This window comes from Phlebotomus papatasi, chromosome 1 (assembly GCF_024763615.1).
Source record: "Phlebotomus papatasi isolate M1 chromosome 1, Ppap_2.1, whole genome shotgun sequence".
Lineage (NCBI taxonomy): Eukaryota > Metazoa > Arthropoda > Insecta > Diptera > Psychodidae > Phlebotomus > Phlebotomus papatasi.
The window spans coordinates 52,970,368-52,998,230 of record NC_077222.1 but is presented as its reverse complement, the minus strand read 5'-3'; the positions used below and the strand labels follow the sequence as shown (position 1 = coordinate 52,998,230).

General features: G+C 35.1%; 2 protein-coding genes across 3 annotated transcripts; both read left to right on the top strand.

Annotated features, from left to right (window-relative positions):
* Positions 1 to 176: 176 nt before the first annotated feature.
* On the top strand, positions 177 to 2,399 carry LOC129806332 (GTP-binding protein 2). The gene is made up of 2 exons (XM_055854864.1): positions 177 to 317; positions 531 to 2,399. The coding sequence occupies exon 2, from the start codon at positions 569 to 571 to the stop codon at positions 2,276 to 2,278; it is 1,710 nt and encodes a 569-aa protein (XP_055710839.1). The 5' UTR covers positions 177 to 317; positions 531 to 568; the 3' UTR covers positions 2,279 to 2,399.
* A 3,349-nt stretch (positions 2,400 to 5,748) lies between these two features.
* LOC129806326 (phosphoribosyl pyrophosphate synthase-associated protein 2) lies at positions 5,749 to 16,390 on the top strand. Of its 2 annotated transcripts, none has more exons than XM_055854839.1 (4): positions 5,749 to 5,976; positions 6,242 to 6,358; positions 6,440 to 6,803; positions 15,490 to 16,390. In XM_055854839.1, the coding sequence occupies exons 1-4, from the start codon at positions 5,960 to 5,962 to the stop codon at positions 16,120 to 16,122; spliced, it is 1,131 nt and encodes a 376-aa protein (XP_055710814.1). In that variant the 5' UTR covers positions 5,749 to 5,959; the 3' UTR covers positions 16,123 to 16,390. The 2 variants fall into 2 exon arrangements, with proteins under 2 accessions (XP_055710814.1, XP_055710824.1); XM_055854849.1 differs by having other exon boundaries at positions 5,906 to 5,976; positions 6,228 to 6,358.
* The last annotated feature ends 11,473 nt before the right edge of the window (positions 16,391 to 27,863 follow it).

Sequence of the window (27,863 nt, the reverse complement as noted above, 5' to 3'; positions counted from 1 at the left end):
TAGAAACAAATAAAAATGCGTGGATGGGAAAATATTTTTGGAAATGACTCACCCCTTTATCGTCCTACAGTGAGCTTTTCTAGCAGTTTCTTGGATAAAGTTCTGTGAAGAGAAGCTTTTTAGTCACTTGGATATTCCGACCGAGGCATATAACTTTAGGTTTGTGTCTTTGCTAGTTTATTTTTTTATTGAGTAAAAAGTTCATTAAAAGTTTTAGGTGGTCAAAAAACGTCAACAAAAATAGAAGGTTGTTTTGCTCGTTTTGCTGCAGTATTTTTGTGTATATGTTACTTAACAAGTGTAAATAAGACGCAAAGGTAAAGTGAACAAAAGACTTCTCTGTGACAGTGGGGTCCAGTGGGATAGTCAAGGCAGGGGAGAATGTGATGAAAGAGTGATAATTGTGGAATTTGCTTTTCTTGCACAATATATTGCAATTGAGTCTTTTTTTAGTCCTACCCAGGGGCTTCATCTTGCGAAAAATTCACTTTCTCTCTTCTTCTGGTGGCTCTATTTTTTTTTCTCTTTAGGTTAGTATTGGTGCACGGACACATTGAGGCATTGAGCCATGGATACATATCGAATAGAATCGGATAGATTTGTGGTGCTCCACACAGACGGTAAGGGCAACAACAATGAGTTGATTGACTTCGATCAGGGTATCTTGCCACCAGAGCCCCAGCTGGGCAATGTGGAGTACAAATTGAAATTGATCAATCCCTCTCAGATGCGCTTTGAGCATCTGGTGACGCAGATGAAGTGGCGCCTGAGGGAGGGCCATGGGGAGGCAGTTTATGAGATTGGAGTTTCAGACTCGGGACAGCTCCATGGACTGGATGATGCGGATATGGACACGTCACTGGGCACACTGACGCAGATGGCTGATAAGCTGGGTGCCACGACGACGGTTCTGCGGAGGAAATCCGTGGGGTATAGGCGTTCGGTGACGGAAGTTCTGGTGCGCAAGATACCCGATGATCAGCACAATATTGAGGTGAGAGTGGCAGTTCTGGGTGGAGCTGGGGCGGGAAAGAGTACGTTGCTGGGTGTTCTGACGCAGGGTGTCACGGACAATGGGCGCGGGAAGGCACGCCTGAATATGTTTAGGCATGTCCATGAGATTAAGTCAGGGCGAACGTCCTGCATCAGTCATGAATCTCTGGGTTTCGATGCCATGGGCAATGTGATAAATTCCAATACGAACGACATGATAACGGCAGAGGAAGTTCGCGATAAATCGGCTAAACTAGTCACGTTTATGGATCTCGCGGGGCATCGACGATACCTGAGGACAACTGTCCAGGCCCTCAGTGGATACTCACCCCATCATGCGATGCTGGTGGTGAGTTCTGGGGGTACCATTGGGGGCATGACAAAGGAACATCTGGCCATTGTTAAGGCTCTGGATATTCCATTCTTCATAGTCATCACGAAGATTGACATTACGCCACCGGGAACGGTGATACAGGAGCTCAAGGACATCCTAACGTCCATTGGATACCGCAAAGTACCCATGCCCATTGACTCCTACGACAGTGTCTTCACGGCAAGCTCCCATCAACTCTCTGAGAATGTCGTGCCCATTTTCTGTGTCTCCAATGTCACAGCTGAAGGTCTGAGTCTCATCACGAGATTCCTCTATGTCCTGTCACCGGGTGTCAGTCACTCAGAGCGAGAGCGACTGGAACTGGAGCCATGTGAATTCCACATCGATGAGATTTTCCGGGTAGAGGGCGTGGGGATGGTGGTGGGAGGATTGCTAGTGAAAGGTGTCGTAACAGAGGGGACTTCTCTCAAAGTTGGTCCCCTTCCGGATGGTTCCTTTCATTCAGTCTCCGTGGCCACCATTCATCGCAACAAGGCACCATGCCGAATGGTTCGTGCCGGCCAGAGTGCTTCACTCTCATTCACAGCCAACGGTGACCTGCCCAATCTGCGCAGTGGCATGGTTCTCGTGTCCACGGACTACGGATCAGCCACAGAACCCTTTGGTACGCTGTACTTCCAGGCCAAGGTGTCTGTTCTCTACCATGCCACATCCATCTACAAGGGCTTTCAGACAACCGTGCATATCGGCAGCATTCGACAGACGGCCATCATTGAGGGCATCATGGGTGACAGGAAGCTAAGGACAAATGACAGTGCCTCAGTGCTCTTTCGCTTCGTCCGGCAGCCCGAATACGTGCGTGAAGGCATGCGAATTCTCTTCCGGGAGAGCTCCAGCAAGGGCATAGGTGTTGTCACTCAAGTATTTCCCCTAAATGTGACTCTCCAGTGATCTCCCATCATCCTCCTACATCGACAGGATACTATTTATTCTTCAATAATGTGATTTATCTGATTTTTTCCGCATCTCCACATGCAATAAAAATAATGAATTTTGAATTCCCTCTCAAAAACCGTGTTTATTCTCTTTTCCCGTACAACGGCGCTGCAATCTCCCGCCATGGCTGATGACTCCTTTGACCCAGTGTCGCCAACTGTAGGAGATTTCCCTGATATTTAGCAGATTCGAGAGGGCATTTAGGTTCGAAAATTTTGATCTAGGAGCTAGGAGAATTATTTAGGAGAATATTTTTTTTTTTTTAGAAATTATCGAAATCATCTATAGAATTTATCGTAAAAATTGCGATACACACAGTGAAAAATGGGAAAAATGTCAATAACTGCATTTAAAAAGAGTATTCAAATTGTCTACTACACATTGGAGCTCCATCAAGAAAGGGACAGATAATCCTAACCGGCTTATGTAGGTGAGATTCTTAACATGAGCTAACTCGGAGTGCATGCAAATTCGATTTAGAGCTGAAGTTGAGTTGAGGGACGCCATTCAGTTATCTTGAATCAGATTCGTGAAATTTTAGTATTTAACTCTTTCGTCTCCTTTGGGACTCTGAGTACACAAAGAAGCATATGAATATTTTATGAAAAATAGTGTTTTTTAATTATTCAGAATTGATAAAAATCCGATTCTTGTGGATGATTACAAACTATAAAGATGTCCAAATGTAAAATATTTTTTATAGGACCTCAAATAATTCCTGAGCTTAAATATTTTTGATTAAAAAATGGTGAAATTGGCTTGCAGCAATGCTGCGGTCCGGAAAGAGTTAAACTAAAATATCAAGGATTTGGATGAATTGACAAAAAAGTGATATATGGGTGAAATGTAGACCAGAATGTTATTTATAATTTCTCTATAAAATAGATCTCATTGATTACTCAGAAAACGAGATATTCGAGGTTATCTTTTTCTGAACTCGTTTTTTCGACCAGAACGCCCCAAGTTCATTTGGTGAACTTTAACTGTATCAAAAAATTGTTGTATTTTGTTGGACTTTCCATTTAAAACCCTATTTTAAGTGTCTTGGTCGAGTAGAAGCAGTCAAATTAGCATCTGAGTGGTTTCAAAGCGTTATTATGGGAAAAGTAAATTTTTTTCACATTTAAACGACAAAATTGGACAGATCGCATTATCTGATCGAAAAATGATGTATGGACGAAATGCAGACGCAAATGTCCTCTACAATTACGTCGAAGTAATCATCAAAATCGGCTCAGCGACAGTCGAGATAATTGAGGTTATGTGATATTGAAATTGGTATATTTCGATTGTGACGCCCATGGTGTTGGTCCCACGAAGTTAGAATGTATTAGAAAGTTGTAGCATTTGATGAGATCTTTCATTTGAGCCCGCACCCGTCAAAAACAGTCAAATAGAACCGGAGATATTATTTTTTGAATTTCGTGAATATCTTTTCGTGAATTCTCTCATATCTTTAGTTCTATTATAACCGCAGCGCACTAACGCCACTTTTTGGAAACGTCCTAGACTAGACTACAACACCCAAAAATTTGATTAACTTGTACAATGTCATTTTTGAGAAAAATGAGTTTGAATTTTGATGAATTTTGACGCTATCGCAGCGCCACCTATGGTGACTTTTTGAACTTCCATCTGAAAGTGCTCATTGAGACGAAACCAAAAACACAAATCTTAGCTCAAAATGTTAATTAGAACCGAAGATAGAGGCCGGTCAATATTCGAACTTTGACCCCTTATAGCTCGGGTCAGGGGTTATAGATCGACTTAAGTATTTTTTTGTTTGATAGGTATAATCAGCGGCTATAACATACTAAAATTTCAGCCCGACGCACAAAGGAATTTTTGAGTTATTTACAGTAGTCTCGTAAATCTGAATCTCTCGTATTCGAACGACGACATTTGGATTCAAAATGTCAATTGTGGGGTTACAGTAGAGTCTCCTAAATTTGAATGCTCGGGGGGTATTTTTGACATTTCTCACCTTCCAAATTCGAAGTATGATGTAAAGTTTACATACATTATTATTGTATAAAATGAAAAAGAAGTATGTTACCACTAAAACTTGCGAGAAAGTGCGGGAATTTGATTCAAAGTACAATTAAATCTCACATAAATTTCGTTGCTTTTGAAAAAATCGTTCGAATTTGGGAGGTAAGAAAAGAAATGTCAAAAATACCCCCCGAGCGTTCGAATTTAGAAAGACTCTACACTGTAATTTAGAAAATTGAAAAATCTTCTTTTTAATAATAGCGCCCCTAGCGGTGGTTTTATGAACTTTCGATGTCAGAATGAGAAGTGTCATTTCACGAGAGCTTTCCAAAACGCCCTCACTTTTTAAATTCTGACAATTAGAACCGGAGTTATGGCCATTTTAAGAAATTTTTTTGGGCCTTTATAGCTCGGGTCAGGGGTATTGGGGGACCTTAAGATTGGTATTGATCGAAAGCCCAAAGGCCCAGCTATAACATACTAAAATTTGAGCCCGATCGCTGCCATAGGGGCGGAGCTATTGAGAAAACAAAAAAAGGAGGGTATTCAAAATGGCGGAAGGAGGGGCGGGGGGTGAGGGGTCAATGCACCAAGTTGCAATTTTCATACGATATATAACCTTTGCCGAAAACCGCAAGTCGATATCTCTTTTAGTTTAGGAGCTATTAAGCTCCAAAGAGCGGCCGGCCGGCCGGGAACGTAACTTAGCCCCCCATATATTCGTGATCAGGAAGTGGCGAAACACATTTTGGCCAAGTTTGAGCGCGATCGGACGACATGAAATTTTGTTAGGATTATAGTAGGTGAGATTGTTAAGAATCTCACCGATCTCACCTCAAGGCAATTACAGTAGACTCTCTCTCAATCGGGAATATGGGGCAAAATGTCATCCGGTTTAGCGATTGAATTGAGCGTCAAAGCCTTTGTAAATTCCACAATAAGCGGTCAATTATAAAGAATCACGATAAAATAGGAAGAACTACAGCGAATTTGAGCGAATTAGCTTCATAATTAAACGTGAAAATTGTCAACAAAATTTGTCGCCCGATTGAAAAATAGCCGATTGAGTGAGAACCTACTGTACTCCCGGTGAATACAGTTCTGTCTCTTTATATGCACACTGCACACTCTCTATATGCACAGCTTTTGTGTCGGTTGCATTCAAAATCAATTTGTTTACTTTGACAAAGTAATAAAGAAAATTATTTTCTTGGTAACTAATTTTTCTCGTTTTTAATTATCTTAATTTTATTTTTTCTATCTCATATTATAGTTAAAATAACACGGGGAATTCTAGAACAATAAAAAATTAATAATGTTTTAAAAGAAAGAAAAAAACCGTTGGGAATTTCAAAAAAAGTTGTGCATATTCAGAGAGAGAACTGTCAAAAAAAGTACCCAAACTGTGCATATATAGCGAGACAGAACTGTATTGAAATTCAAACATTTGAAATTTAGGAGATTTTTTGGAGATTTGAGCATCGCAAAAAGAAGGACTGTCACCGAAGTGTTGGCAACACTGCCTTTGACAGTTCGCCCCCCAAAATCATGTTTTTTCTGCATCTGTGTGTGTGTTTTGTGTGTGAAAAGTTGACTCGCAAAATTTCTTGTGCAAATTTCTCCCCCAAAAATCTCATCAAATAAATGTTTCTCAATCGAATGTAAATGATCATTTTCCGTAGAATACCCTGCCCTTAAGCCTCGTGCAATTGATCCACTTGATTTTGCAAGCATTTAACTTAATTAAATACGATAAATTTGCCTCACATAGAGATCGTAAAAAAAATAGCATAAAAAAGAGGTTACCCAAGTGATAACAAATTTTTAATCGAGGCTGGCTTCCAAATTAACACGATTATTTTTTTCTCTCGCATAAACTTTTGCTCCTGCTTTGCCCAAATAATCATATCAGTTGAAATATTCAAGTCCGGCAGCCACCAGAGGACCAAAACGCTACAAAGCCAGCATGGAGGGATTTTCCACGACGGACGTTGTGATTATCCATGGCAATTCGCATCCGGAATTGGCCAATCTGATTGCCAGGTAATGCAAATATTGGATCACCAGGGTGAGGGGAATGTTATGTAATATCGCATGTGATGGTTCTTATTTGGATAACTACAGCCGGCTGGGCGTCAAGAGTGGATCTTCCAGTGCTTCTGTCTACCACAAGACAAATCGGGAGACGATGGTCGATATCTCTGATTCAGTGCGTGGCAAGTCCATCTACATCATTCAGACAGGCACCAAAGATGTCAATAATAACATCATGGAACTCCTGATAATGGCTTATGCGTGCAAAACCTCATCGGCACGATCTATCGTGGGCGTCATCCCCTACTTGCCCTACTCCAAGCAGTGCAAGATGCGCAAAAGGGGCTGCATCGTGTCCAAATTGCTGGCCAAAATGATGTGCAAGTCTGGCCTTACACACGTCATCACGATGGATTTGCACCAGAAAGAAATTCAAGGATTCTTTGATTGTCCGGTAAGTCCTTTTTTCTTACTGACACCGGAAACGCGGAAGATATCGGTCAAATTATTATTATAATTCATATCTCGGGTCGAGTCAGGGTTAAAAGAGAGTACGACCTGTCGTTGGAAAGGTCTTGAGTTCTGCTACAATGTATTTAATTTTATTGACACAAAAAAATGGATTTTGAAATATTTATATCTGAAAAAAAAAATGATTTTCCGTTTTTTTTTTTTAAAATTTAGTTTTGTTTCTAAAAAAACAACAAGAAATAATAAAATTATAATCATCATAATCCAGACAGTGAGGCTACAGAGAAGAGCTTTTGTTAGTTTGTTAGAGATATTTCAAGGAATTCTAAAAATTGCAAAGAACAGCTACTTGCTAACGAGGTTTCAATTAAGATATTAATATTTACTTTTTAGACTTTATTATTCAGAAAGATCTTCCATATTGGAACATTCATATTTACCATGTTTACAGAGAATTGTTTACGTGAATTTCATAAACTTAGAACAGCTCAGTTGATCTGTGAATTAACAAGCATAGGGACACCTGGGGCAAAATGTTGCAAGTCTAAAATTTATGAAAATCGATATCTTCCAAAAGGGGCAATAAGGATTCCAAATTTTATTAATTATAACCTTTTTGAACATCCTTAAACGTATGCATGAAATGAATGTGGAAAACAAGGGATATTGAAGTTTAGAGTTTCTTTTTAATAAAATATTTACCTTTCCAAAGAGTGTTTTCAGAATAAAATCAAAAAATTAGAAATTAGAAATGAGAGAAAAAATAAATTTCTTCTCAACAAATTCTGTTATAAAAAACGGAGTCACGGTAAAAAATTGCGGCACATATTTGTTCCAAAAATTAGCTCGTCCACGGACACCGAAAATTTTTGGAACAAATATGTTACAGATGTAGGAATAATATTGTTATAAAGAAAATGTACCAATTTGTTCCTGACAGTGGGAACAAAACAGCCGAGTGCAACAAATTCTATTCCAACTTTCAGGAACAAATTTATATAAAACGAAATCAGCTCAAATTTGTAGGCATTCCACCGTATCAAAACGGTTCCAAAAGAAAACTCTAACAAAATTATAACTATATTTCGTAGCAAAACTGTAAAAAAAGCTTTTTGGAACAAACAAATATCTTCTCTAGGTACAAATTGATTCCAAAAAAATTTGTTCCAAGGAAAACTTGTTCCAATATTTTGGTCAGTGTCCAAAAGTTTTTACCGTGTGGCAGAGTTTCCCAGGCTTTGCGAAATGCTCGAATTCGTGAATTAGATGCTATACCTCAAAAGTACTTTCGCATCATTTACCGTTTACCGGTATTCAACCAATTTCAATCGATCCCAAATCACTCAAAAGATTCCACAAAATAGTTTAAAGCGTATAATATTGATTTTTGCACAAAAGAAATAATTATAGGTTCATAACTGATTTATTACTGGTTCACAAATGATTTATAAATCACACCATAATACATCTTAAGAGTAATATAATTGAATTTCGGTTAAAAGTTAGTTATCGGTTATAAACTGGTTCATTACGGGTTCATAAAACCGATTGGAATCGATTCAGTTTTCGGAAATTCCAAGACCTTTCCAACGACCATAAATATTATACCATTCAGTTGAGAAATATGCTCTATATTATAGAGCTAATTAAATCTGACCTTCAAAAACCATTATTTACGAATGATTCAACTATATCTTCGTTTGAGATTTTGAAATGAAAACGATGTTGAAAAGAAAACAACCATTTTTCAACATCAATTCCAAGTCTGACTCTATGAACAATACCTAAATTCTGATTGTCCAGGAAGTGTTTTTTTGGCTCAGGAGAAACTGCCTGCATGACCAACCTCTAAAACATCCAAAGTGAGAAAAATCTCACGACGCGTTTTAGAGCATGGCTTTGGAAGGGATGAGGCTAGATGAGGGGAATGTTAACGATCCTTGAATCAACTTATGGGGGGGGTCCCACGAAGGTCCGAAACATATTTCTAATCTTTGGACCTCTGGGCGTGGTAACGGTCGGACGGGCGGATGGATGTACGGACGGACAGACGGACAGACGGACGGACGGGCAAACGGACGAACTTATGGACAAAGAGCATGGCATCATTTCTTAGAAATCGTCTGAAACGCGATCTTATGTTGGGGGATGGAGAGTGGAAATTCAAAGGATTTATACTGCTCTCTCTGTAAACTTAGTGCAGTAAAATGTGCTATACAATTATTCTGTAATCAAAATCGGTTAAGCCTTAAAAACGATTAGAACACCGGTGTCCCAAATAAAAAATTTTTTCCTAACTATCTAAAGTTATTTTATTTCTAATGTTTGTACATTAGAAGGTTGAAGGAATCTAGAGTATTTTTTGCAAGTCTCTACCTATTTGCTATTTAGTAAATATTTAAGTCCAAAAGTGACGATTTTTAAAATTATTGTATTCATAATTGATTTTATTTACTTTTTATATTTTAATTTTTTTTTAAGCAAAACCCTTTTGGAAATAAGAACTACAATACACATACGTAATATTTTTCCTAATCGACAGTTATCATTCATTGGTAGGGGGAGGTGGGGTTACTTTGAGATGTGGGGCTAGATCGTTATACGACTTTTTTCGCATACTTCTAATGGAAACTGGGCTTTAATATGATGTAATTTAGATAGACAAAATAGTTGTGGATCTAAATAAAATAATTGTAAAGACCAGATTCAATTAGAAATAGCCAAAAAATCGTATAACAATGTAGCCCCACAGATCAAAGTAGCACCACCTCCCCCTATAGTCGGAAAAAATACTTGATTTTTTTGACTATTTTTGTCCCTATCGTTCATATATAAATAAACAAATACACCGAATAAGGCTCTGTAAGATTTTCCGAGATTCTCTATAAGATTTTTGGTCAGAAAAAAGCGTCTCGTCCTAAAAGGGTTGAGCGTGAGTTGAGAAAATTGAGCTTTGAGTTATGGAAATTGGGTTTTCAACTATGGCACTCCTAGTACCCTAGACACACTTACGACTTAAGCCGAGAGACGGCTTAACGTAATAATAATAAAAATAATCATCAGATTACATTTCCATCACTTTCAGACTATTCCATCTTTGGACTTAAGCCGGAAAACAGCTTAGTTAGTGGAAAACTGCTGGAAATATAGTCAAATCATTATTTTGATTATAATTACGTTAAGCCGTCTCTCAACTCAAGTCATAAGTGTTCTAGAATGTTGTAGTATTCAGTGAAATTTTCTTTACGCCTTTACTCTCCTTATCTAATTCGGTCAAATAGAACCGGAAATACCACGTTTTGAATTTCGTGATCTTTGACCACCCATTTCTCCGGTTCTATTCTAAAACCACAGGAAACCTCAGCAATTTTTTGAAAACTTCATAGTCTAGACTTTTTTAAAATGCTCTAAGATTTCAACAACTTACGTAGTTTTTGAGTAAAAATGGTCTTGAATTGAAACCATTCTTCTTTGTGATTTTCTGGACCAAGCTCCAAGATATTGCCATCTTTTTGCCAACATTTAGTAGGGAAAGAGTGAGTTGCTTTTCGAAAAGTTCTAGCGTTTTTTTCCATCCTCTTGCCCTGAATCCTAGACTTTCCGCTACTTCCTCTTGGCTGAGCAACAGTCTTCAGTTCTTTGAATCGAATTACAGTAGACTCTCTCTCAATTGGACATTTAGGGCAAAATTTCATCCGAATTATCGAGTGATTTAGGCGTCAAAGTCATTGTAAATTCCACAAAAAGTGTTCAAATATAAAGAATCACGATAAAATAAGAGGAACTACAGCGAATTTGAGCAAATTTATTTCAAAATCAAGCGTGCAAATTGTCAACAAAAGTTTTCGCCCGATTTAAAAAAGACCCTATTGCGCGAGAGTCTACTGTATATCAATCTTCCGGACGGTGAAGCGACACACTTCTCGGTCAATTTCGCGATTTTACCATAATTTGCATTTGGATTTTTGAGATGAGTGTCAACTTTTAATCTTCGCATGCTCTTCGTCTTTTTTCAATAACTCTGTTAAAAATCAATATTTTTTAACAAGAATTTCACCATAAGAAAGCTGATTAAATTCTCTTGAAACACCACTAAAGAAAAAAAATAAAAATCAAAGCCTACTGTGGCTAACTTTATGTCAAGCATTGAGAACAATTTTTGCTCGACACGTTTTATATTTATTAATCTATATTCTATATCGTCTGAATTATTATTATTATTAATATTAAATAATATCGTCTATATTATTCATTTATTGAGGATGTCACTGCTAACTACTGCCCCAGCCCTCCCGAGGATTTTTTTTTAGATATAAAATGCACCTATAGCATACTAAAATTTTACCCCGATCAATGTCATAGGGTTAGAGCTAATTAACTTAGAAAATTGACAAAAAAATTATTTGCTGTAATTTCGCCCCCAGCGATGGTTTTACGACTTCCGATGTTGTAAGGCTATATTTCACGAGATGTTTCTAACGGCGATAGAGCAATTTGAAGATTAATTTTTCAACCCTTTTTGGCTCGGGTCCGCGAGTCAGGGAGCTTAAGTTTTTTTAGTCGAAGTTTCTAAATCTAAGGCTCAGATCGCCCAGATCTATTATTGATATTAATTTATTATAATACTAATTTTAATCTGTTGAATGCAGTATTATATATGTTTACGTTTTTGTTTTTTTAATTAAAATATTATGTGAATTGCTTTTAGATAAAAAAAAATAATGTTTGTAAAGCGTTTTTTGTTACTATTTAAATACAAGGGCTACTGACCGTCTGATCAACCCATTGGAACCCAACTCTATGACCCAAAGAGTTGCACAATAAAGTTTGTTAAAACAACATTAAAACTTGAGTGCGATCCGTTAATAGGGGCCAAATCCGAACTATAGAGGAAATCTTCAGAATGGTGAAAGAAAGATTTGGGGATGGAGGAGTCAGTGTACCAAGTTGCAATTTTCACCCAATATAACCTATGCCGAACCCACAAATCGATATCCATTGTAGTTTGTGAGTTATTAAGTTCGAAATGGTTAGATGTAGATCCTCTTTTCAATATTATAATCTTCAGCCTTAAGAAATCTCTCATCTGAAGATCACCACTTCTCTAATGACTGATCAGGATTACAGGACATTTTATTCCGTATTTTTGAAAAACTTTATTTCGACACCAAAATAGATCTTGAACTTGAAGAAAAAATACTCTTATTTTCATTTGCTAATTTGTTTCTCTTGCAATTAGATGATGGTAAATAATTCGGAGACGTGGTAAATGATAAGAGTTTGCGGTGATAAGAGAGGCAATTTAAAATTAACTCCTAAATTTATACATTTTTACAATTTAAATTCTTAACAATGAATATCAATTGTGAGTATCAAAGTGAGTGTTCATACAAAATTTGGGCCTGATCGAGCGAAATCAAATTGGTTAATTTTTTCCTGGGAACATAGAATCTGATTTTATGTTCACGTACAGATCAACTACAACCAGTACCTACCGTTAGAATGTGTTTCATACTAGAGAATTTCACATTTACTAAGCTGAACTAAAGTTCTCGACGTCAGATACAATAGGGGAAAATACTATCCCTTCGATCGTTGATGCCTTGGAATAATGTGAACTTCTTTTGTTTTTCCTAACTAAAGCTGGCTGTACACTAGTCAAAATTTATTGCAATATTTCTTTTCAATATCCAATATTGACAAGGATTGCCTCCACATTGCAAAGATTTATTGACATAAAAGTTTCAATATTGAAGAAAAATTGTCCAGTGTGTATGCAATTATTGCAAAATTTGTTTCAATATGGAGCATTTTTTTTTCAATATTTTATTTCATTATTTTGAATGGCTACACACTTGGCCAAATAATGTCAATAAAAATTTTCTTCAAAGTCACATTGAAATTAAATTTCAAAGAAATTCTAAATATCAAATTGATCTGATATTTCCTTCAATATTTTTTAATGGTCAGGATGTCAGAAATCTTTTTTGTTCAGAACATTACAGAATTGCCGGGATTTCCTTGTTAATGAATAAAAACAGATCTAAGATCAAAATTCAAGTCAGGACCACATCTCTTCCTGCTTCCTCCAGAAAATCCCCATATTCTTGGAATTTCGTTGTACATTTTGTCAAATCTTTTCAAGATCCCAGCTTGGTTAGCACTTCTCACCTGCTTCCTCCAGGAAAGGACATTTCCTCTGGAATTTTGTTGTGCACTTGGTCGAATACACCCAGAATACCCAAATTGGTCAGAAGATTTCTCCTGGTTCTTTCATGAAATCACAGATCTTCTGGGATTTTCTTCTATATTTTGTCAACAACACCCAAGATACCCATTTTGATCAGAGGATTTCTTCTGATTCCTCCAGGAAATCTTAGAAGATCTGTGACTTGCTGGAGAAACCAGAAGAAATCTTCTGACCTTCTTGCGTACTTTGGGCGTTATTGACAAAATACAGAAGAAAATCCAAGAAGATCTGTGTTTTCTGAAGGAACCAGGAGAAATATTCTAACCAATTTGGGTATCTTCGGTATTCTTGACAAAATCCGAAAGAAAATTCCACAAGATCTGTGATTACTTGGTGAAACCAGGAGATATCATTCTGACTAACTTGGGTATTTTGTATGTTCTTGATAAAATACAGAAGAATATCCCAGAAGTTCTGTGAGTGAAGGAACCATGAGAAATCTTCTGACCAACATGAGTATTCCGGGTGTAATTGACAAAAGATACAACAAAATTCCAGAAGATCTGAGATTCTGGAGGAAGTAGGGGAGAAGTCCTGAAAAAGATGGGTTTGATAGAATTGAGCTGGATATACAGCAGAATCTTTGGTCCTGTCTACGATGATATTCTGAGATGTCTTTCTGTTCATAAACATGATAATTCCAGGAGTTTTTCGATGTTTGAAAAGACCTGAATCTCTGACCAGAACGGTATTTTAATAAATTGTAATATTGAAATTTTAATATTGAAGTCAATTTGTTCAGTGTGTAGGCAAATATTGAAATATTGGTATCAATATTCGCTTCAATATTGAAGGTTTATTTCAATGTCACTTTCAAATGTTATTATTGCAACAATTTGCCTACTGTGTAGACAGCTTAAGAGACTTATGGCCTCTACACACTAGAAAAATTTATGTACATATTGAAGCAAATTCCCTACGCTTGTGTAGGAAAAACTCTTCAATATGGACATAAATTTCTCTAGTGTGTAGAGGCCATTACATATAGTTGTCAATAATTGATTATAAGCTGATTAATATTTAAATAGAAAAAAAATCACATTATTCGAAGGCATGAACGTTCGAAAGGGAGAATACTTTCCACTACTAAAATTTCATCGAAGTCGAAAATGGGTATTTTGTAGAATTTTTTATTATATCGAAATTTTGAAAACCGCTTTTTTCGATCTTGGCGTCTATGATAATGGTTCCAGGGCACTCAATCTGGCAAGTAGTACAGCATTCGCTCTATGATGCAAGTGTCCCGGGTTCGAATCCCCTTTAGGTCACCAGGAATTTTTCTGTCGTTAAAGATATTTGAATTGCATCCAGTGTGCTTCACTGGACTTGGGGAATCAGTGGCGCAATAGGCAAGACCGTTGGCTCTTGGGCGGATCGATTCCCCGGCTCGACTTACTGTTGTGAGTTCGAGTCCCGCCCGGTGCAAAGATCTGAATGTCTAATTTAGGCAATTTTCATATGTTAATAACGTAATATAATGCACCGCCTACGCCCAACAACTCCGGGAGCATGGAAGAAGCATCCACAATGCGGGGAAGGCGCTCCTGGGCGAGTCTACAAACGGACTAGCAGATTCTTCTAACACGGGGATATGGACATTGTAAAAATGATTACCTTTGTAATGAATATATCTCGATACGATTAATAATACTGGACTTGATTCCACGGGCATGGGACTGACAACCCCATCCCTGTATAAAAAAAAATAATGGACCTTCTGAACTCCCCTTCCGAGAAGGCCAAGTTCCTCTATGTGCTACCATTGAAGTCGTAATGACCTGAATAGTTGAAGTATTTTAAAGAGATGTTAAATTCGCATGATCGGTAAATAAATTCTGGAAGTTGGATTAGCGTTAAGATTACGAACATTTTGTAGATTTATATTTGGTCAGAAGGGTCGTAGGTCGTAGGGAGCCAAGTTTTTTATAATTAAAAAGTCTAAAAAGCCTTAGGGTAAGTGTGCCAAATTTCGGCATAGTTGCATGCAAGCGCCAAAGTCTCAAGTTTGAAATGTTATATTTTAAATACAAATTGATATTTTTTTTTTTTTCAAGACTGTTGCTTGGAACCTTGTAAAGAGTTTACCGTCTTTATTTACTCTAAAATCCTTCTTAATACATTTCAAAATGAATAAAAATATACACATAGCTTTGGTACCCTATTTCGGCCACCTTCATTCTCATAGTTCCTTGCCTTTCGGGAATTCTTCCAAGGCCTTTTTCACGTCATCTCGTTTGTCGTAGCTACATTTTTTGTTATTCTTTTGCATTGTATAATCTCTAGAGTACGCAAAATCTAAAAGTTCATGGAAATTCGAGGAACAAAAAAGGTGGCCGAAATTGCAAACTGGCCGGAATTAGGCACAATTACCCTATAAAAAAAATACTCCAAACTTTTATAATTTCTTTGCATTTTTAAGGTTGACAATTTGAGAGCTTCACCGTTCCTTCTTCAGTACATTCAAGAGAGTATTCCGGATTATCGGAATTCTGTGATTGTGGCTCGCAATCCGGGTTCAGCCAAGAAGGCAACATCTTATGCAGAGCGTCTCCGTTTGGGCATTGCAGTGATTCATGGGGAACAGAAGGAGTCGGAGACAGATGAGGTGGATGGACGATATTCTCCACCGGCCGTTTCGCGTTCACGTACGATGGATGTATCTGTGGGGGTTCCAGTGCATCCGGCCAAGGAGAAGCCACCGATAAATGTGGTTGGTGATGTTGGTGGACGCATTGCAATTATGGTGGATGATTTAATTGATGATGTCCAGTCATTTGTGGCAGCAGCTGAAGTGCTCAAGGACAGAGGTGCATACAAAATCTATGTTCTGGCTACTCATGGCCTCCTGAGTTCAGATGCTCCGAGGCTTATTGAGGATTCGCCCATTGACGAAGTTGTGGTGACCAATACAATTCCACATGAGATTCAGAAGATGCAGTGTCATAAGATAAAGACCATTGATATTTCTGTACTCCTCTCGGAGGCTATTCGTCGCATTCACAATCGGGAATCGATGTCGTATCTGTTTAAGAATGTCACACTAGAGGATTAGAAAGTATAGAATGAGAAGTTCCACGTGAGTCTGTCAGCTTCAAATCTCTCCAAGAAACACTGTCACACTTTTTTTCAGTTTGTACACACTTTTTTTTGTTCTTTCTGGCCCTTCCTCTTCATCTCTCAAAAGCTATATCTTCATGCTATCACAGGGAGTAATCACGCGATGGAGAGAGAGTGAGAGAGGTATTTGGAAATAGTATATAAGTATAAAAAATGTATTGTGAAAAAAAGGGAAAATATAAGATATATTCATTGATAAAGTAGCTGAAGGAGTTTTTTTTCCACGAATTTACGAGATACTTGATGGTGAAAAAAACATGAATGGCAGAAAGATATCTCCGTACTTTTTTTTGTTCTGTGAGCTTATCAGCAAATACGCGGCATCTTTCGCATCTCGTGCAATCCTTTGGCAAATAACACAAATTTTCTGGCGATTGTGAAAATTTTGTCTAGAAAAAATATGACAATAAAAGCTTCTTTCTCGAATCAAGTGCGTCACAATGCGAGATGGAGACTTACCCTCAAAGAGAGTTATGATTAATCATGCTGGAATTTGTGAAGAAAGTCACATGAGTGCCTTTCCGCGTAAAATAAGTATTTGGTGGAAAGTATTTGCTATCAGGGTTGAAATGATCTTTGTCTTACGATTTTATTTATTGCTCGAATTCGAAGAGAAAGCAATAAGATAGGGGTAGTACACTGAGAAAAAAAGGGGGTGCGATTAACTTTTCTTCCTCGTAATTTTAACACTTTTTAGCTGTAAAAATATATCAACATTTTTTAATGTTAATTTTACACCTTTTTAAGGGTAAAATTAACATGAAAAAGGGTAACTTTAACCCCCAATTCACCTAAAAAGGGTAATATTTACACCGATTTCGGATCAATAATGCAGGGTAAAATTAACATTTCCGGAATGTTATTTTAACTTTTTCGGATTTCTCTCGCTCAGTGTAGGGATCGTCAAGTTAATAAAAATGCTCCATTTGTCTGTACATTTGATTTCTTATTATTTAGATAAACTAATAAAAATAGGAATAATTGCAACCATGTACTGTGTAGACCACATGGTCCATGTTTGATTAGGTGAAGAAAAGGGAAGTCAGCGAGAGAATAAATGATACATATGGAAGTTCAAGAAATGAGATGAATAGAATTATCTTAAAAAGTCGACATGAAAACTGATTCTGCAGAGTAAATATAAAAAAAATGCATCATAGGCATCATACTTAGAGTAAATGCGCCAAATTTCGGCATAGTTGCTTAAAAGCGCCAAAGTCTCATGTTTCAAATGTAATAATTTTTAATACAAATTGATTTTTTTAATTCCTTCTTATTAAGAAGAGTTGTTTGGAACCTGGTAGACAGTTTATCGTCTTTACTTACTCTAAAATCATTATTAATATATTTTAAAATGAATACAAACATAGACATAGCTTTGGTACCCTATTTCGGCCACCTTCATTCTCATAGTTCCTTGCCCTTCGGGAATTCTTCCAATGTCTTTTTCACGTCATCTCGTTTGTCGAAGCTATATTTGTTATTCTTTTGCATTGTATAATCTCTCTGGACACTCAATGGGTCAAGTGGTAGAGCAGTCGCTCTATGATGCAAGTGTCTCAGGTTCGAGTTCCCTTTAGGTCACCAGGAATTTTTCTGGCGTTAAAGGTGTTTGATGAATTGCATCACTGCACTTGATTCCACGGGCATGGGACTGACAACCTCATCTCGTACAAGAAAAAATAATAATGCATGTCTATAAATCCCCTTGCGGGAAGGCCTTGTTCCTTCATGGAATGGTGTGCCAGCATTATTATTATTATTAATCTCTAGAGTATGTAAAAACTAAAAATTCAAGGAAATTCTAGAAACAAAAAAGGTTGTCGGAATTGCAAACTGGCCGGAATTTGGAACACTTACACTCACGATAAAATATTTGTGTCTTGCCTAGCCTAAAAGACCTACACTCAGGCCCGGCATAATACACTTCAGGATTATGCACCTGCCGGACATACAAATACGTGCAAGTTTGTCTACCATTGGGAGTCAATTTATGAAAACATTTTTGAAATATTCTTGAATGTATACTGTTTTGTGACGCAGGAAATTTTAAGACACCGCTTATTTTTCAGCATAAAATTCTAATTTCTTTTATTAAGATAACATTTTTAAATATTTTGAAAATTTACGGAATCCCGTAATAAAGCGAATCAAAATGTGATAATGTCTTATGCCTGATACTATTCGCCCCAGCATTTTTGAGAATGATCACAAAATTACCTTTTAGAAAACGGCTCGATAAATATATTTCCTTGCAAAATAGAAGAAAATGACTTTCACAGAATTGTAGTGTGGTAAATTTCCTATAAAACTGTGCTAATTAGAAATTTTGGAGGTGCTCGGGTATCTTGTAAAAAAATAAAATATCCGTTTTGTGACTTTGCCCCAGTCTCCCCTACTATTTCGCACGTTTTTTCGCTCCCGAAAATCTCCAAAATCCCGGGACTGTAAAAATCTACCACCCGAAAAGTGGTAGGTATCTTGGCTAATACAATGGACCTATCACTCGAAAAATGTCTGGTGCCTTGGCTGCATGTCGCTGATCACATCGACGGCTCCATTCCATACTATGCTAAGTCGACTTAGCCTTTTAGTACTCCGAGAGATATGTTGTTCCTGGGATCGAGATCTACAATTGGTGAAAATTTTGTAGTCATCCGACGTCCGGGTAACGAGATATTCCATTTTTTCGAAAAAAAAATTATACAGGCAGCATGGGAAATCGCCAACTTCAAATGGCTCTCCTGAAATGTCATTTTGAAATAGCATAGTATGGAATGGAAGCGTCGACATAGACTGGTTCGCTAAAATTTTTCAATTAAATAATTATTCTAATGCATCACCTGATACTATAAATTGCATTAGAAAGAATACTTTTCATTAAAAACCTACTCTCTCTGTCCCAAAAAAGTCGTACATTCTTTCATATAAAATGAACTAGGATAATTTATTTCTCAATTTCCTTTCAATTAAAGTTTGTTTGTGTTTTTAATTAATGAAAAATTAAATTGAAGAGATTGAATGTAATTCCGTGTAGAAAAATGCATTAGATTTTTTTTCAGATGAAATATTTTTTTCGAGTAAGTTAATGTGGCGGTCGGTGATTAAGTGTTTTTGTCATCAATTAGAAACGTAAGCATATATCCTCCAGGGTTTCGGGACAATTAATTTTACTCTGCAAGACACGGAGCTCGATGCTTCCTTATCTATGGTCGGAGCAAGAGTGACTATTGTGATCTCGCATTCAAGATATTCTCCTGCAACCAGAAACCGCAATTTAGTTTTGAAGGACTGACTCCTAGACATCATAATTGAATGGTAATTGGGAAGTAGTAAAGTTTTTAAATAATATAAAGAATTCTTTTTAGTGTAATTTTGTGCAAGATGATGCATTAGACCAGTTTTTCAATTGAAATAATTTTTTTCGAGTTACTCAATGGTCAGTGGCAAATAACCAAGACACTAAACATTTTCGTGTGTTAGGCAGGTCCTTTGAAATAGCCAAGACATAAACCATTTTTCGGGTGATAGCTTTTCGGGTGTGCTGAGACACCAACCATTTTTCGGGTGGTGTGGCTGTGACTTATTTCAGTACAGTCATAGACCTACTCGTTTTTCAGTTTGTTATCGAGTTATAAGCCAAACGATAAGAGATATTAACTTCAGTCTTCAGTGACCCCCATCCCCATCTTCTCTAATCCTTGAAGGACGATTGAATCACCGGTGACCCAAAAATAAAATGTTTGCTAAATTCGTCCTTAAAGGGTTACGCAGATTGTCTAGAGCTAGTTTTATATTTTTTATGTTTTGCCTTTTTCACTCCAAATCTGTCTTTTTTTATTCTTTTCGAAAACGACTTCTTTTGTCCTCATATATCTATGACCAAGCCCATGTCCGAAAAATTTTCAATGTCGAAATTTTTAAAATCAAAGTTAAATTATTTAATTCGACCGTAGTACGTCAATATAACTAAAATGTTTAATTCTACACCAAATTTCAATTTTGGTGTGGTTTTCTGGTAATTAATCGAGTATTTTGAACCCGATACGTGAGATCACGTGAATTCGAGCATTCTACAAAACTGAGACGTTTTGTCATTCTAAGGTATTTATAATTTTACTTTTCCTCAATTAGAGCCGCGTTTAGCCCTCGAAGAAATCACAATGCATTTATTTCGCAATAGAATATCTTCTTAGTTTCATTTGAATTAATTTTAGAAAAATGCTTTGGAGAAATCAGCTGAGCGCATAATGATTTTAATGGAGATTGCATCGATTGCGTCGAATGACGTCATGTGAATACCGGCGTTTTTATTTAATTGCACTAAACGCTGATGAATTCACAGTTTTGGAGAAGCTTCTGACGTTGTAGAAAGTGAAAATTGGCAGTGTAATTTTGTGGGAATTTCTGCTGAACCAAAACAGAGTGATTTATGATATTTATGTACAATTTATGATATTATGTACAGCTAGTTAGTCTTAGTTCGTCTTAGTTAGTCTTAGTTCTTGACTGTTTAATAATTAACATAGTAGCATATTTCAGATATTTCCTAAATTTTAATTTATTAATCTCAAATTTGATATTTTTGGAAGTCATGCATACCTGAAACTGTTCTATCCTTCCTTCACAGGAAACCAAATGGAAAGATTATTATTATTATGTGCATTAACCCTTCAATCATGAGATAAATCTTTGAGTGCTTTGAGCATTTAATCTTTAAAGATAAAGATTTAATAAAGATATTTTTAATCTTAATGCTAGTTACGATGACCTCATTTAAACTTTTTATATAAAAATAAAAATTTAAAAAATAAGTATAACTCTAGAATGAAGCAGCATTGATTTATTTAAATACAGAATTAAATATAATTAATTTAGAAAATAGTTTAACCTTAGTCATTATGCATCCTTATCTCAGAATGGAGGGTGAAGCAGTTTCAGTAAAAATATTCTATTTGGCTTTTAAAAAGTAAAATGTTGTTAATGAAAAATGAAATGTGGTCAGTAAAAAACAAAATTTGGTCCGTAACAAAATAAATTTAAGCAGTAAATAATAAAATGTGGTCAATAACAAATAAAACTTGGACAGTAAAAAAATAAAAATGAGCACAAGAAATATTCAAGTCAGTCAGTGGAAAAAATAGAAAGCAAAAAATTAAAAATCGGTTAGAAATTTGAGATTTTCCTGTTTCACTAATAAACTTAAACTCTAACTGCTCATTTTTAATTTTTCCTAATCCTGTTTTATTTTTGCTGATCAAGTTTTAGTTTTAACTGGCCACTTTTTATTTTTTACCGATAGTTTTAATAAAATACTGCTTTTTTATTTTTTACTGCTTCTTTTTTAATTTTTGATAGACCATATTTTTTAATATTTTTTACTGCCCAAATTTTGTTTTTTACTTCACTTTTATTTTATGGTAAATTTTCTTTTTTATAAATTAAAAAAAAAAATGAGAGATTTTTCTCAAAGTTAAATATTATTAATCGTATATTGTGGTTTAGGATTAGATAATTTTTATAGACTGTTCTGGATCATCAATATCGTTTTGAAAAGAATCCTAAATAAGGTAAAGTACCCTCTAGTCGGCCGGTTTCTCAACTCGGCCAGTTGAGTTATTTAACCAATTTTTTAACGTTTTATAGTCAATTTCTATGAAATTTTCACTGATTTACGTTATATATAATATAATACACCTTATAATGTTAAATCGGTAAGACCATATTATAAGAAATCTAAGTAAATTGAATAAATAGTCACACTGGCCGAGTTGAGAAACCGGCCGACTACAGGGTACTTTACTTTACGTGTGGAGGTTTCGTCCTTACTCATTACTCTGTTCGCAAACTTTTTTGTAATTTTAATGTGTAAGAATGATGCATAATGGGCGTAAAAGGAGGCCTGCGTTCAACGGTTCCTGCAAGGACCTGTTCCCACTATAATCTAATCTAAATGTGTAAGACTGATCCTGACTGGTCAGACTCAGACGTGGTAGATCGAATCGGTAAAGGCCATCCTTAATTGTTAGAATTAAAGAAAAGCTTACGATCAGTAAGGGGGAAAATCACCTCCATTTACTCTACGATATTACAAAATTTTATTTTATTTTAACAACACACAACATGTTTTGAATAAGGTCTATTTATTAAATTTATTTAATGTACATCTAGAAATGAATAAAAATATCATCAGATAATATTTTTTTCGTAAGTTTTATAAAGTTTGGATGGTTCGAACTATTTTTCTTAGAATTAATAAAATTATCACTAAAATACCCTTCACAGTCTTTACCCTTCAAAGAATTGTTGCATAATTACTAAAGTATTACTATTTTATTAAATATAAAAATATTATCTATAACTATTCCTCGAAGAATAATTACCTATATAATCCCTTGATTTTCTAATCCTCTAAATTTAAAATACCTTTGACTCCTTGAGGAATAGAATTATAGCTTTTGAGGGAGGTAAAATTATAAAATTAATTATTTTTAGCTAAAAATAAAAACACACAAATAATTTATTCATTCATTTAATTGATTTATTATTTTTTTTAATAAATTTAATAATTTATTAATAATCTATTATTTTATTTGCTTAAATCTAATAAATTGGTTAACATTGATTCTACCTTTGTTTAAAAGTTTAAAAATACATCTTAGAATTGAGTGGTTTATTTTAATAGTAGCTCTTAAACACTTGTACACAAGTGCTTAAGATGAATTGTGGATATTCAGAAAAACCTCGGAAGCTTGTTTTGTGGGCATTGATTTCTTTTTATGTTGTTATCTATCAAAAAGCTAATGACTTTTCTTTACATTTCTAAAATGCCATCGATCTTAGACTTGATCGGTCAATTAGTGTTCAAGGATTTGTTAAGGGCCTGATATAATATGAAGTACTTTTTACGTTAAACATCCACAGCCTATCTATGATTTGTGGTTGTCTTATAGGAAAAGTATATTAGGAAAGTATCTTCTAAATTTCATCAGAACCCAGATAGTGAGGTCCGTCACCGTGGGCGTGTTCGGTGCGACACTTTTGTTTGTGACTTTGTACAGTCTGTCCAGAAGATTTTTTTTGCTCATAAATTATAGCAAAAAAAAAGAAAGGTATATAATATCTGCTACTGTACGGACGCCTGATATCAGGGGTCGTATACTATTGTCACGTCCATCTATATAACATTAAGTTGTCAACTAGGTGATTTCGGCAACAGGTACTCAGCATTTGTGCCACTCGCCAATCAATCATCTCAGCATCAGATCAGCATTTTTTTTGCCATTGTAGCTGTAAAAAATAAAGATGATCGATAAGTATTTATGAGCTTTTTGCTTTACTGCAGAGCACTCCAATTGGGCTACAATTAAAGCCACAAGTGAAATTGGTCTTTGATGATTGAATGATTGACAGTGCCGATGATGGATTTCTGCCACGCGGATACTGAAATCTCCTGAACAACGTGATAATGATCCTCAATGAGTTTCTTTTTTTTTCAATTTTTCGCGACATTCCTAGGCGCGCGTCTCTATATTCAAAGTATATAGGTAGTGCTTTTGAGGTTTTTATTAGGTTTCGTCGCAATTAAAAAAAAAAGAAATCATTATATTCAACAATTTATCAGGAGACGCATGAACGTGGGTTTATACCTAGTTTATGCTATTGACATTAGTTAATTTCAGTATACAAAAATAATATTACAATTTTGAGCAATAATCAAGGTAGTATCAGTACAATGCGGAAATTTTAACAGCTCTCATTGTTGTTTATATGCTCGTCTCCCGCTGTCTATAATGTTATCTCTGAAAAGCAGAATAATATAGTGAAATTTTTAGATAAATTTTGCAGATTATGGACCACACATAATTTGGCTTTTGACGTTATCTGATATTTTTATTTTTCTAAATTTTCCACAAGGTTAAATTTAATACAAGGGACATTTTGCGAAGAATTTTTAAAGTCTTCCTAATTTCTGAGAATTTTTCGCGTCTTCCTTGTAAATATAATTTAATACTTTATCATAACTTAAAATAAGGAATACTCAAGATATTAATTTCATAATATATTCCTTTACATTCTCATTTAAATTATTTTGTTTTTAATTAAATAATGTCTACCAATGAAATTTGCTTAATTTATTAGGGGAAAGTACTCACCATTCGAACGGTCATGCCTTCGAATAATGTGAATTTTCTTTTAGTTTTCCTAAGCGACTTATATATTTCTATTAAATTAGTTGGATTATAAAATAAATCTCTTACGAAAAGCAAAAGAAATTCACATTATTCGAAGTCATGAAGTTCGTGTGTTCGCTGTTTTTTGGACTGATGAAATTCTTTTTTACTTCTTCTAAATCCATAGAATTATTCACTGTTTCATTCAGAAACAAAATATATTGAAAAATTACTAAAAATATTGAAGAAAATTTATAAATTAATGATAATACTGAAATAAGTTAGCATGCTGAAATAAGTGGATCGCCTCTTTGTTAATTGGATCAAATGGTCTTTTAATTGGATTATTCAATTTACAAGCATATTAAAACAAGAAAATATTTTTTTTATTAAATTTTTAAAATTTTTATTGAATTATTTCATTTAACATTTAATGTGAAAGGTAATCTTTGGTGTAATATCAGTTTTATGAACAACCATTGGAGTTGGCCAGTAGCAGACACTATGAAGAATTCGGTCCAGAATTTTTAAGAGCTGGCACAACATGTAAACCTTTCCTGGCCAATTCGTTTCCATCTTCTGGTGTCAAGAAAAAGGCACTTTCGTCGAAATTAAGAGCCCGGTCTGTTGAAATGGTCAGCAGATCGTGTTCTGTGAAATATTCTCGACAATTCTGAAACCATTCCGTGAGATCTTCAGCAGTAACCACTGCCCTTTCCAATGAGAAGGACTTTGGCTTGCGCATGCTGAGCTCTCGATGACGCTTGAGAAAATTCCTGAAACAAGCATCTTCAGGCCTTCCATCCGTAAAATAGTTTGGAATTTTGATGAAGGTCTCGCAGATGATTTTGAAGCTGTCCAAAATTTGTTCCTTGCCCATGGGATGCCAACCATGCGCACATCCCAGGATCCATATGAAAAGTTCTTCTTCTTGTTCTTTTGTAAGCGACGTTGGCCTGCCATTCGCCAGACAATTTGTTGTACACTGAGAAAAAAAGAGGGTGCGATTAACTTTTTTTCCTCGTAACTTTAACAATTTTTAGGTGTAAAATATATCAATATTTTTTAATGTTAATTTTACACCTTTTTAAGGGTAAAATTAACATGAAAAAGGGTAACTTTAACCCCCAATACACCTAAAAAGTGTAATATTTACACCGATTTTGGATCAATACTGCAGGGTAAAATTAACATTTCCGGAATGTTATTTTTACTTTTTCGGATTTCTCTCAGTGTACAGTGTCGCCCTTGCTACATCAAATGTTTTGGATGCATAGGTTATGGTAGAATCGTCTCGTACACACTTCAAGGCATTCTTTAGATCTTCCTTAGTATAAGGTTTGTTCTTAGGAATCTTTTCCTTTGTTCCTTTCGGCATCTGAAATAGTAAAACAGTACTGAAGAATGTGATTCCCGGAAAGAAATATTGATTTGCGAAGCGCCCATTTTAGAGCAAAATGTAAACAGTCACAAATTCACTAATTTCTTTATAAAATATTATTATTTCATGAAAATCGATTTACTCACCTTGTAGGGGAATGATTGCACTTCACTTTTAATTAAACCTTTGCATTTAAAATACTTTTTTTTACAAGGAAAAAAAAACAATAAATATTTTCAATCAACCAGTTGTCATTAGCGAAAATATCTTTGCAAGAAAGTTTTTATTACAGAATTCATCTGGCATAAGTTTGAAATGAGTCGATTACACTCACTTATTTAATGGATAAAAATATTATTTTAGGTGGATTATCTAGATAGCGTAGTCATAAACGATCGACATAGCGAAGCGCCCAAATTAGCGCACTTGGCAGTAATTAATTTCCCATATTTAAAGTTAACGGAGTGGTTTTCAATTCGACATTACAATTTTTCTTTTGTAGATCATTACTTTTATTTAAAAACTTTTAAGTTTTTAAATACCAAAGAATAGTTACACTGAGAGAAATCCGAAAAAGTCAAAATAACATTCCGGAAATGTATATTTTACCCTGCAGTACTGATCCGAAATCGGTGTAAATATTATGCTCTTTAGGCTATTAGGGGTTAAAGTTACCCTTTTTCATGTTAATTGTACCCTTAAAAAGGTGTAAAATTAACATTAAAATTTGTTGTTATATTTTTAACCTAAAAAGTGTTAAAGTTATGAGTAAAAAAAGTTAATCGCACCCCCGTTTTTTTTCTCAGTGTAATAATTTGTCAGTTAGTGTAAGAAAATATACAGGATCAGTTAATAAAGTGGGTACACTCCAAAAAATTGAATAAGTAAGTGAAGTGTGTACACTGAGAAAAAAGAGGGTGCGATTAACTTTTTTTCCTCATAACCTTAACACTTTTTAGGTGTGAAAATATATGAACATTTTTTAATGTTAATTTTACACCTTTTTAAGGGTAAGATTAACATGAAAAAGGATAACTTTAACCCCAAATACACCTAAAAAGGGTAATATTTACACCAATTTTGATCAATACCGCAGGGTAAAATTAACATTTCCGGAATGTTATTTTAACTTTTTCGGATTTTTCTCAGTGTAGAGTCAATTATGTGTCACTTGATCTTAAATTAAGCTGTAAAATCTCTTTTAGCTAACACCTCATCTTAATACTTTCTTAAGTAACATTCATTAGTGGAAGGGTGGAAAGTGAATCAATGTTGAGCGAAAACAGAATATTAACATTTATTTATTATAGCAATTTAATGCAACGATGGCCATTGATAGAAAAAAAGCGTTTACCTGAAAGTTACTGCAAAATTCTAAATAAAAATTTGGAAAGTGGATCAAGTGGATTTACAAAGTATTTTAATTTTACATTTTGCAAAAAAAAATAGATATTCTCTTAACTTGTTAGATAAAATGAGAAAGACAATTTTTTCTGTGTCCAAACAGTACTCTAAAATTTGTCAATAACAAAATTATTAAATTATTAAAAATTATTAAAAATACAGATATTATTGTATAGTAATTGTATTTTCTAACTAAACTGTCATATGATACGAATAGTAAGAGAATCCAAGACATTTTTGCGAAAATATGTGACGAAATTCACACCTCAATGTTTCAGAAAAGGATTGTTGTGCTCTATTTTTGATGATTAAGGTCAATTTTAGTTCAGTAATTCTTGTACTGCGCAATAAATTGACATATTTTGTAATTGATCACCCTCAAAAGTTGAATGAACAAGAATTATTATTTTATCTATTTTTCCTTTGACATCTTTTTTTTTTATGATTTTTGCACTATTTTCAGAAAGACTGTAAAATTGAATTGATTTCCAAATGTTTAACTCCGACATTCAAACGCCAAGTCCCAAACTTGAAAATGTACTTCCACGTGCTCAAGTATGTCTCCTTGTTTGGCTTATCACCTCTCCTTGTTTGGCTTATCAAAATCGTATGTTCTCGTGGATAGAAATCCTAATCAATTGGTCTTTCACTCCAACAATACATACAATGCGAATTTACAGTGCGGTAGCTCTTTTCAGCAACACTGACGAAAACAGC